Source organism: Lipotes vexillifer, unplaced genomic scaffold, assembly GCF_000442215.2.
Source record: "Lipotes vexillifer unplaced genomic scaffold, Lipotes_vexillifer_v1.1 scaffold823, whole genome shotgun sequence".
In the NCBI taxonomy this organism is placed as follows: domain Eukaryota; kingdom Metazoa; phylum Chordata; class Mammalia; order Artiodactyla; family Lipotidae; genus Lipotes; species Lipotes vexillifer.
The window spans coordinates 404,097-416,197 of record NW_006772547.1 but is presented as its reverse complement, the minus strand read 5'-3'; the positions used below and the strand labels follow the sequence as shown (position 1 = coordinate 416,197).

Below are 12,101 nucleotides of genomic sequence, written 5' to 3'. Positions count from 1 at the left end.
GGCGGACTCCCAACCACTGCGCCACCAGGGAAGCCCTCTCCCTCTTTTTCTTGATGAGTCTAGCTAATGGTTTATCAGTTTTGTTTATCTTCTCAAAGAACCAGCTTTTAGTTTTATTGATCTTTGCTATTGTTTTTTTTGTTTTTATTTCATTTATTTCTGATCTGATCTTTATGATTTCTTTCCTTCTGCTAACTTTGGGTTTTGTTTGTTCTTCTTTCTCTAGTTCCTTTAGGTGTAAGGTTAGATTGTTTATTTGAGATTTTTCTTGTTTCTTGAGGTAGGCTTGTATAGCTATAATATTCCCTCTTAGAACTACTTTTGCTGCATCCCATAGGTTTTGGATTGTCGTGTTTTTGTTGTCATTTGTCCTTCTAGAGAACTTCTAATTTCAGTTATTGTGTTGTTCATCACAGTTTGTTTGCTCTTTAGTTCTTCTAAATCCTTGTTAAATGTTTCTTGTATTTTCTCCATTCTGTTTCTGAGATTTTGGATCATCTTTACTAACATTACTCTGAATTCTTTTTCAGGTAGGTTGCCTATTTCGTCTTCATTTATTTGGTCTTGTAGGTTTTTACCTTGCTGCTTCGTCTGTAACATATTTTTTTGTCATTGCATTTTTTTTTTTTTTTTTTTTTATGGATGGGGCTGTATTCCTGTCTTACTGGTTCTTTGGCCTGAGGCATCCAGCACTGGAGTCTGCAGACAGTTGGATTGAGCTGGGTCTTGGTGCTGAGATGAGGACCTCTGGGAGGTCTCACTCCAATTAATATTCCCTGGGGTCTGAGGTTCTCAGTCCAGCAGTTTGGACTCAGAGCTCCCACCACAGAAGCTCAGGCCCAACCTCTGGCCTGGGAACCAAGACCCCACAAACCGTGTGGCATGGAAAAAAAAAAAAGAAGAAAAAAGGAGCAATACAACAAAGAATAAAAAAATAAAATTAGAAAGCTAAAAATCATATTAGGAAAAATAAAAATATAATTGAAACAACTGCAAAAAAAAAAAAAAATAAACCAGTCAAAAAAAAAAAACGGGGGGCGGGGGGGGCGGGAACAAGCCAAAAGGAGCAGAAAAATAACAAAGTATAAAGAATAAAATAAAATTAGAAAAATAAAAGATTAGAAAAAAATATATAAATGAGTCAACAACAATGAATCAACAAGGTAAAACAGAACCTCAGTCTAAAAGAGGAAAAAAGAAAAAAGAAAAAAGAAAAGTCTTGGCTATGGGGAGTGGAGTTTAGGTGGGAGGGGAACAGGCAGGGGCGGGGTTTAGGGTGGGTGGGACCTAGGCGGGTGGGGGGTGACGTTGGAGCATGGGGCGGGGCCTAGGCTCAGGACCTAAGCAGTCGGAAAAGGCCTTGGGGCCGGGGGCTTAGGCGGGGCCTCTGCTTAGGACCTTTGCCAAAGCAGATAGGCAGCACTAGGCAGCACGTCCAAAGGAGGGCCTCTGGAGTGTGGAGTTCTGGAATTTGGACGTAGGGCCCTGCCTGAGGGTGTGTGGGTGGGGTTTAGGACCAGCACGGTTGGAGGGGGTCTCTGAGGGGGTCTCCGAGTGTAGAGGTGGGGCTCTGGGTGCGAGTGTAGGGGTGGAGCTTGGGCTCTGCGCAGCAGAAGGGAGGCTCCAAGGGTAGAGGATTAGGCCCGGGAGCCCAACAGGCTCCCCAGTGCCTAAGGGGACAGGGAAAGCACTGGCCCCGTTCCCTTCCATTCCTTCACGCCCCTCCCCCACTGTCTCCCCCAGGGTCTCCCCCCATCCCCGCTGGACCCCTAACCGTGGGTGGGTCCCGCTGGGTGTAGGAACTCCTCCTCTCCACCAGCCACCTGTAAGGGTGCCAGTGCCGTAGGTCCGGCCTTTACTTTTGCTCCCCGTCCCTCCCTCCCACTCCTTCAGGACCCGTGGTTAGAGGATCAGGCCCGGGATCTCAGCAGACTCCCGGGGGCCCAAGTGGGCAGGGGAAACCTGGCCACGCTCCCTTTTGATCCTCTGCCCTCCCAATGGTCCCCCAATTTCCCCCTTTGGACGTGGGATCCCTTCCCCTCCCCCAGCCACCCCTCAGGGGCGCCAGTCCTGTCCTGCCTCCACTTCTCCTCCCCCTCACTCCGCCCCACCCCGCCCGTCCTACCCAGTTGCTGGGGGTTCCTCTCGTCCCCTTAGGTGTCTGTGGTCCCCCACCGGTGCCTGGTAGGTGCCCTAGTTGTGCTGAAAGGCGAATTCCGCGTCCTCCTAGTCTGCCATCTTGACTCCACCCCTCCAATAGCTTCTTGAGACAGAGTGTATAGGAAGAGAATTTTTTGAGACTGCATATCCAAAAATGTCTGGTCTGCCTCACACTTGATTGACAGTTTGGCTGTCAAGTTGGGAATAATTTTTCTCCAGAATTCTGAAGGGATTACTCTATTCTCTTCTGGCATCCAAGATATTTTGCTATTGAGAAGCCTAATGCTGTTCTGATGGCAATTTTTTGTATATTAAATGTTTTCCTGGCGACTTTTATTCATCTGAAATTTCATGGTAATGTGCAATGGTGGTCTCCTAAGCGTATGGAGAAAGGGTCAGGACCCGGGCATCTAACTGCTCTTGGTATACACTTTCCACCAGCCCCACTTGCTCTTGGTATAGACTTTCCACACTTGTTCCTTCTTACCAGTGTACCTGTTTCCTCTAATTCCTGAGTCTTTCTCAGATTCTGCTGTGCAAATTTGCTTTCTCATTAGTAGCCCCAGCTATAGGCACATAAGTTTGAGCTGCCACCGTTTTGCTTCGTCAATTAATACTCCTCCATCTTTTTATCTTCCAAAATTTTGTGAACATTTCTTGTACACAGTGTCTCTTCTGTTTCCTTTGTCCTTAATGGTACTCAAAGAAATATTTTTTTCCTTACTGCCATTTTAGAGGAATTGTGAGAAGGTACAAAGATAAACCCAAAGTACAGTCTAAATCACTATAGTATTTAATAGGAAATCTACAATATTTGATGAAAGCCTCATTAATGCTATTTTTGTTATTACCATATTATTGAATTTCCATCTTAGTTTCTGCATAATTATCCATATACTCATCTTTATCATTAAAGCTTACCATAAAATTTGCTTTTGATATAAACTTGCAAACTTGAAATTATACTAAGAAATTGGTATTATCTAGTTCCCTCCCTTCCTTCCCTTTTTTGTATAACTGCTGAATTTTTGTATATTTTCTAAACAACTGTACCAAAATAGATGTTTGGCCAGGCCACTGGCTTAATAGCTAGTAATATTCCACATTATATAAATATATATATTTCGTTAATACCTCACTACTCAAAGTGTAACCAGTAGCACTGACAGTATCTGGGAACTAGTTAGAAATGCAGACTTTGAGGCTCTACTCTATCAAATCAGAATCTGTGTTTTAACTAGATCCCCACGTGATTCACAAACACATTAAAGTTGGAAAACTAATCTAGTATTTCACCATAGCATGCCCCTCTCTCAGGTTTCCCCTTCTTGCTCCCATTCCCGGAAGTACCCAAGACATTTTCCTTTCAAATGTCTTACAACTTGAGTATGATGAAAGTTACCTTTTCTATCCCTCCCCCATCCTCACGGGTCTGTCCCAGAGGGTCTCCTCCAGCTCTCTGCTCCTCCGAAAGGGAAAAGCCTCGAAAAGTACACGCTCTAGAGCCATGTTACTTGGGTTCATTTAAACTCCAGCTCTAGTAGTTACTAGCTGTGGGACCCTGGGCAAGCACATCACTGCACTGTGCCTCAGTTTCAGGTGTAGTAGTAATAAGGATTTAATGCATGTTAGCTATCATCCTCTGAAATCAAGGCCTTAACAACTTAATATTTAGGAATTTCTCCATATCTTCTGCTGATGGTGCTTCTATCACACAGGTGTGTGAAAGGATGTTTTATTCATTTGGACTTTTGCTACTGAATCAACTGGTTCCACCTTCATCTGGGTATGATTTTATAAATATTTGCTGAATCAACAGATTCCCCAAACCTTTTGGACTTGTGTAGTGCCCAGGAAGTGAACATACTTCCTGTTAGAGCTTTAAGAATGAGGGATCCATCTTCTTCAAGGTTCAACAAATATTCTGAGAAAAATAAGCACAGGGAGCAATAGGGGAGGGAGATAGGTGAAGGGAGAAAGCCAGAGGAATTTCAGCATTGGTGGGAGGAGAGGGGGAAATGGGGACAGATATTGTCTAGAGGGCAATTGTCTAGTGATGGACTTAACTTTCCCAACTTTAAGTATGATGATGGCTGGAGGTTTTCCACAGATGCCCTTTATCAGACTGTTTCCTTCTATTCCTAGTTTCCTGAGTTTTATCATGAATCAGTGTTGAATCTTGTCAAATGCTTTGTCTACATGTATTGAAATGATCATGAAGTATTTCCTTTATTCTGTTAATATGGTGCTTACAGTTATTGACTTTTAATTTTAAACTAACCTTTCATTCTGCAATAAACTCTACTTGCTCATAAGGTATTATGCTCTTTACATATTGCTGGATTCAATTAGCTAATAGTTTAATGATTTTTGCATCTATGTTCATGATATATATTGATACGTCACTTTCTTTCCTTGAAATGTCTTTCACCAGTTTTGGTATTAGAGTAATATTTGTTCTCATTTTTTCAAAAAATTGGGAAAAGTATTCCCTTTTCCCTATTTTCTGAAAATTTATGTAGAATTAAAGCTTTTCTTCCTTAAATATTTGATAGAATTCACCAATAAAGCCATGTGGACCTGAAGTTCTTTTGCAGGAAAATTTCTGATAATAAATTACTTTGATATAAGGCTATTTACATTTTCTGTCTCATATCAGTTTTAGTAAGCTATTATTTTTCAAGAAATTTGATGACTTCATCTAATATATTGGTTAAAATTTGTCCATTATTATCCTTTTAATGACTGTAAGATCTATAATAACATCCCCAATTTCATTCCTGATAGGGATAATCTGTGCTTTTTCTTTTTCCACTGAGTTTTGCTAGAGGTTTAACTTTATTACTCTTCTCAAAGAACCAACTTTTGGCTGTGTTAACTCTATGATTTACCTGTTTTCAGTATCACTGATTTTTGCTCTTACTTTTAATATTTCTTTCTTCTACTTACTTTGAATTTATTTATTTATTTAATTTTGGCTGCGTCGGGTCTTCATTGCTGTGCGCAGGCTCTCTCTAGCTGTGGCGAGCAGGGGCTACTCTTCGTTGCGGTGTGTAGGCTTATTGCAGTGGCTTCTCGTTGCAAAGCATGGGTTCTAAGCGTTCGGGCTTCAGCAGCTGTGACGTGTGAGCTCGGTAGTTGTGGCTCGCGGGCTCTAGAGCGCAGGCTCAGCAGTTGTGCCACACGGGCTTAGCTGCTCTGCGGCATGTGGGATCTTCCCAGACCAGGGATCGAACCTGTGTCCCCTGCATTGGCAGGTGGATTCTTAACCACTGCACCACCAGGGAAGTCCTTACTTTGAATTTAATTTGCTCCTTTCCCCCCTAGTCCCTTCCTTCCTTTCAAATATATAAATATTTAAAGCTATATAATTTAGGAAGCAAGTACAATTTTTCTGATTTGGCCTTTTGTTATTTTTCGGGGTTACTAAACCTTGAAAGAAACTCCTAAATTTTTTTAGGGAAAAATTTTCAGGAGAATCAGTAAATTCTACCCTGAAGGAGAGTAAGCATATGTATCTAAAAAATGATTATAAGGCTATAAAAAGCCTAGCATTCCTCTTACATAACTCTTGGTTTTTCATTCCATTCCAAGCTGGGTGTGTGTTTATTCTAAAGATGCTTGAATTTTAAGAACCCCCAGTTCCTTTGTTGGATGCTATGCTGTAATTACCAGTGACTCATTCATCAAGTTTTTGGATGTAAATGAAGGCTAGGTATAACTTCAGTTAATTTTAATGCTTTGACCACACTAACTGCATCACTGTCAAGATGAAATTTTCCTCTGTTACTAAGTATTTACATTTATGTAATGAGTCTTCTTTCTTTAGTTATTGCTTGTTATCGTTTTATATTTATCTTTGGAGATCTAACTCACCCTTTAAATAATTCATTTTGAGTTCTGGTTTTTAAATACAGAAAAGGGTTAATGCATATAGATTTTCTTTATACTTATTATGAATAGTACTAAAAATGATTTCCATCATAAAATTTCATTAAGAGTTTTTTTTAAGGAATTATTGTGCTATCAAATGAAACTTTTTCAAAATCAACCCATCAAGAAATTCCTACTTAAATATACATACAACCAAGTGAATATTTGTATATTTCAGAGAAGATCATCTTTTAAAACATAGATATCAGTGGCCTTTTCAAATTAAGTTAGCTAGTAGAAAAAAATCTAATACATTTTATATTTAGTCTAAGGTTAGGCTGGAAGAAAAGGCTTTTGATTTTTAAAGGCCAAGCTACTTTATTTCATGAGCCAAGAGATGATACAATTCAATGGAATGAAATGTGTACCTATCAAGATGACTTTTGCTTCTAACAATTTTATCTTTTTTTTGAAAAAAAAAAAAGGTAGGATCTTTAAAATCATACATCATTTCAGCATCTTATTTTTAAAAAACCCAACACTTTGGCATAAGACAAATTTATACAATTAAACACTTCAAAATATAATATGGCATATATTATTTTTCCATAGGGCATCAGATACTAATAGGTACAGGCCACTTTGTTAAAATAACAAAAATCATATGAAAATCAATACAATACTTCATTTATTTATTGTAAAAGTTTGGCAAAGAGCACAAAACTTCAGCAACATTTTAAACATGTAAAAAAGTCAAATGCTGAACAGTACTGGAAATCTTTTTTTACATAATTAGTAATAATGAGTACACATGTAGGGTTCTGCAAAGCTAGCAGAATACCAAGGGTGCTTGGCTTCTGAACATATACCACAAAAACACACACACAAAAGCAATATAATTTATCTTTACAAAAATTACAGTCAAGCATTAAAAAAGGATGTTAATAATGAAGATACTAACACGCATGTTCACTACATATCTTATACAATGAAATGCTACACTTTGTACCCTGAAATGCCATGTGTAGAGAGCCAAGCAGAGTCAATTTAGGCTCATCACTGAGGTTAAGAATTATCTGAGAATTTAATGCTTGTATGTAACATACTCAATGAAACCTTGCTATATACCAATTCCTAGATCACAACAATGTATTTTAGTATATATCTGAGAAGTTGTGTCTTCTTTGTTGGCAGTGTAAAATTTTTGACTAGTATCAAAATTCTGGTAAAACACACACTGAAGGCATTTTCTAGTGTATGCAATGTTTGGGGGCATTAAAGAATGTGGAAGAAATTCTTAGATTACACACTAAGTGTCTGCTGAGGTTTGTCAAACCAAACAGCTCCACTATAAGGCAAGGAAAATTAACCCCCTATAACAGATTAGTGGGTCTTACCAAATAAAGATAAGAATTCAATCTTAGGAAAAAACTCCCTACATAAGCAGATCTGAAACAGTGGGCACTAAAACAAACATCTAAAAATTACCTAACATCTTGATATTCAGTCATTGGTTCAGAAGCCTGACAATTTGTTGGTATATCTTATCTAATTAACATTTTTAGAATCAGCACCAGTCCCCAAAACCTCAAATTATAACATTTAATCTTCATTAAAATACACGCTTTTATGCTATATTAACACTACAATCAAATTAAAGAAAGCTGAATTTACTAAACTTGTTATATATTTTTGTGTATACTGGTAGCAACTTAAAATATTTTTATGTACTTGTGCTTCTGTTTTGGGGCACTTTGATTGAAGAGAAACTCATTTCACAGGATTACATCTTGCTAAAGCATTCCTTAGCATTGGTCCAAACTTGAATTCCCTTTAAAAACAAATAAATCAAAAAAAAAAAAAACCAACCTTTAAAATGTGATTTTGGAAGGATTCTGAAAGCCCAAGTATTTGGCTTACTGGTATGCTAAGTTTTACTTTTTGGGATAATTAACAAGTCCAGCAAATAGGACACTTCTTCTGGCAATAGCTAATATAAGTCAATGTCAAATACTTTTGAAAAAAGTAATAGAATCATTTGTATGAGCCTATTTTCAAAACAGAAAGAACTCCTACAACTTCTTTTTGAAAAACTCATTTACTCTATTCATATCATTTCTATTTATAAACCAAACAAGTTCTGTAATATTTGAAACAAAAGAAAAAACTTATTAGTCTAACAATTAAATATAAATTAATGAATTATTAATTTATTAGTCTAATAATCAATATTTTGATAATTAAGTACTAAGTTATCAACTCCCTTTCAATGGTTATAGCAGGCAATTTAGCAAAAAACTAATATGCTATAATATAACTAACATGCTTAAACAAAAATGCATGTTTGAAACTGGGAAAAAAAAGCATGTTTGTAAAAATGTAACAGTAAAATCTAGAAAGTGGTAGAAATAAAGGTATGTTTTCAATAAACAAGATATATATTTGCCAATAACTGCTAATTTATGAAGAAAAAATATTTCCTTCAATATTTAAACATTAAAGTTTGTCAATATTTATTCAGGCTTCAAACAATAGGGAAAAAAATTAATCTTTTTAGCTTTTCTTCCTCTCTGATGGAATACAAAACAAAAACAAAAACAAAAACAAAAACCCCACAAAAATCTTTTACAATGTCCCAGATTGCCTGGATAAAGTAGTATCTAATGGAGTATTCGTTGGTAGAATGGATAAGATAGATCTCATGTGCACTGTCCTAGTAAGACATCCATAAGACAGCAAATGAAAAAACAAAAGCTACACACTAGCACATATAATGCAATCCTGTTTTTGTGGGAAAGGAAAGTGTATGTTTTCTAAATGACTGTATCTGTACAAATGAGTCTGAAAAGATAGACATGAAGATGTCACAGTGCTGAGTTTTCAAAAAGGGATTTGGGGAAGGAGGAGGAGAATTTTTACTTAATATGCTTCTGGCTTATTTGAAATTTTTACAATGAGCATATGTTATTTTATGATAATTTTTTTAATTTAAAAAGATAAAATAACTTGAAATATATAGATACCCACATTTGCCAAAAAAAGATGATGTTTATCTTGACTTCTCGTACTTAATTTTAAGTTTCTAAAGAAAATAGCACTGTAGATTTCAAATATAAGAATCTACTCCACTTAGGCAAGAAAATAAAACATGAAACACTGTAACACTGTTCCTAAGAAATAAGGTAAACATACACTCTTACTAATCTCATGTGAGTAAACTCTTGTTTACTCTAGTTATTATCTTAGGATACACCAGATACCCAACAGTGTGTCCGCACATACCTACAGTAATATCTTGTTTATCCAGAGATTACTTTTTAGCACCCCTCAACCCGCTCACCCTAAGCAAAGTGGCAGGGGGAAAGTCCTTTGAGCCATTACACAAAATCTGCATTCTTAGAAAAGAAGAAAATGGGAGATCACAGGAACCTATTAATGAATCTTTTATAGGAATAAAACAAAACAAAACCAACTCTAAAAACCTTTGTTTTCTGATCTTTCAGACCACCAAAGAGTTAAAAAGGCAGATTAGAAAGACGGTAAACGTGAAGCAGCAGAAGGATCTGATGGGATGACAGCAGCAGAGACAAAAACACCCCAAACTACAATATATTCAACCATCAGCGTTTGCAGATTGATCAGTCATGGTTTTAACTTCTCTCAAGTGACCCCAAAGATCCACAACATGAGGTAACTTACAATTTGAGGCATAACTATAAATTTGGCCCAATGACTAATGTGTGAGTCTGTTGTTTCTGTCTCAAAACATCTTTGTTGTCTACTGCTATTTCTTGTCATACAAGTAAAAAGGGCTAAGAAAGTGACGGTTCCAAGCCAGAAAATACAAACTTTGGATAAATTAAAGCATAAGAGTGTTTGTACGAGTGTGATTTTTTTCCCTCTAAGAATGTCTTCATAAATATGGGAATCCATCTTACTATGTGACATACTGAGATAAAGCATGTTAAATCGCTCAATAAGTTGCGAAGTGCTAGAGAAATGTAAAGCGCTGGGACTGACTGGTGGTCGCACAGGCAGATCCTGGGTTGTGAAGAAGAGGTTAAGGAATATTTTGTATTTTGTTCTTACAACAGCGTTTTAGAAAGATCTCCATCACTGCCAAAACATTTATTTTAACCAGAATAAGCTTCAATGTCCATGCCTTCTACTGAGATGTCAACTACGTGAAGGGTTTACTCTGACAACAAACCATATCGCAGCCACGGTTTCCCAAAATAACGCTGAAACCATTTTCCAGTTGAAGTATATATCACTGTTAGGAATGGTACTGTACTGCCCTGTCCAAGGGCAGTAACCCTGGGACATATAACCAAAGTTCTGTAGTTAGTACATATTTTCACATACAAGTTATAAACGGGGCATACAAATTTGGAACTTTAGATGAGTAGAGACTCGGTAATTGATATTTTGATTATGACCCTTCTTTCAAAATTAAGTAGAGAAACTGGGAAACATTCTGGAAGAGAAGAATGGACTTTAAAAATGAAAATGATAAATACTTTGGTCCAAATAAGAAACCGATTTTAAAGAAATTTGCAGGCACTTCTGAATATACTTGTACCTTCACTGAAACCAAAACCTACCTTTTTGCACATACTGATCTGCATGACTGCATAGCTTATGAGGGCCTCCTTTAAATCATGGTTCTTTTGTTCTTTGAAGCGTTCAATATCAGCCCAAGCATTTTTGACAAATTCTCTGAAATAAAAGGTATAGTCATTATTATTATTCTTATTTAAATTAAGTAAACTACATATTATAAATTTGAATAATCACTTCTCATTTGAGTTGGGTTTTTGTCTATATAGAGGAAAAAGCTATTGCATGTATAAGATAGTTCTATTTTTTCTCTTCCTAAAAATTACAGTGGGAGAAAAAGCATACAGTCATACACTCATCTACATTTTAATAATCTCTATTTTGCCACAAGAATTCCAGCCTCAAATTATTCCCATAAAACAGATGTAAATGGCTCCCTGAACCAGCTCATAAGCCTAACAGATGCCACATGAAGTTGCCTTCCTGAGGTCACTGGAAAACATACATTCTTTTCAACAAGATGGATTATGTTTCACATTTATCATGTGCTTACTTTAAATGACAACTAGAGTCTTAAAAATTCTGAGAGCAATTTGTTTTTTTTGTTTTTTTTTGGCTGCAGCACCTGGCATGTGGAACTTCCCTGACCAGGGATTGAACCCACACACCCTGCAGTGGAAGTGTGGAATCTTAACCACTGTCTTTTTTTTTTTTTTTTTTGGATGACCACAACAAAAGCAATAATGATTGCAATTACCAAACACGAAACACTATTTTTATGCGTCCTTTTAATTCCTGGAAAAGCAGTGGTTGGTTATACTGAGCATGGATTTCAGGGAAATCTGAGTTAGGTACTACATAAAAGTGGTATAGAAAAATATATGGATCACCTCTCTCGACCGGGGCACGAACCCGTGTCCCCTGCATCGGCAGGCGGACTCCCAACCACTGTGCCACCAGGGAAGCCCCAACCACTGTCTTTTTAACTCTATTCATGAGAGTTTTGTTTGACTCACTTGATGCCGGAAGTTCTAAAAATTAACAAAATCACCTCCAAATCAGTGATACACTCTTGTTCTGCCTTGGTCTACTCAACAACTATCAGATGAAAACAACAATACGAAAAATGAGCCCAGCATTCATGGCAGACCTTTGAGAACTGAATTTCTAAAAATATTTATGGAATAATTACATTCCAAGCCCTATGCAAGGTGTTGGGACATAAAGATGAAAGAGACATAGTCACTGACTTTGAAGGGTTTGTAATTTAGCCAGGGACTGTCACACTGTACAACCAACCACCCAATACAAAACTGCCATGCAATAGTGGCATGAAACAAGTGCTATGACAGCCTGTGAGGATAAGAGAAAGCTTCACAAGAGAAGTAATGCAAAAGCTTGGCACTGGAGAATGATCAGGCTTTTAAATGACAGAAAAGGGCAGAGGGAATGTGCAAAGGATAGAAATCATGAAAAGTACAGGAAAATAATATTACGAAGCTTAGATA

General features: G+C 37.2%; 1 protein-coding gene across 1 annotated transcript in view; it reads right to left on the bottom strand.

The window, feature by feature from the left end:
* Positions 1-6,698: 6,698 nt before the first annotated feature.
* SNX4 (sorting nexin 4) overlaps positions 6,699-12,101 on the bottom strand; it is a 64,504-nt gene continuing 59,101 nt past the window's right edge. The window contains exons 13-14 of the mRNA XM_007447599.1: positions 10,638-10,752; positions 6,699-7,864 (exon numbers count right to left, since the gene is read on the bottom strand). Coding sequence (XP_007447661.1) covers positions 7,817-7,864; positions 10,638-10,752 — 163 coding nt within the window. The 3' untranslated portion in view covers positions 6,699-7,816. The remainder of the gene's footprint in view (positions 7,865-10,637; positions 10,753-12,101) is intronic.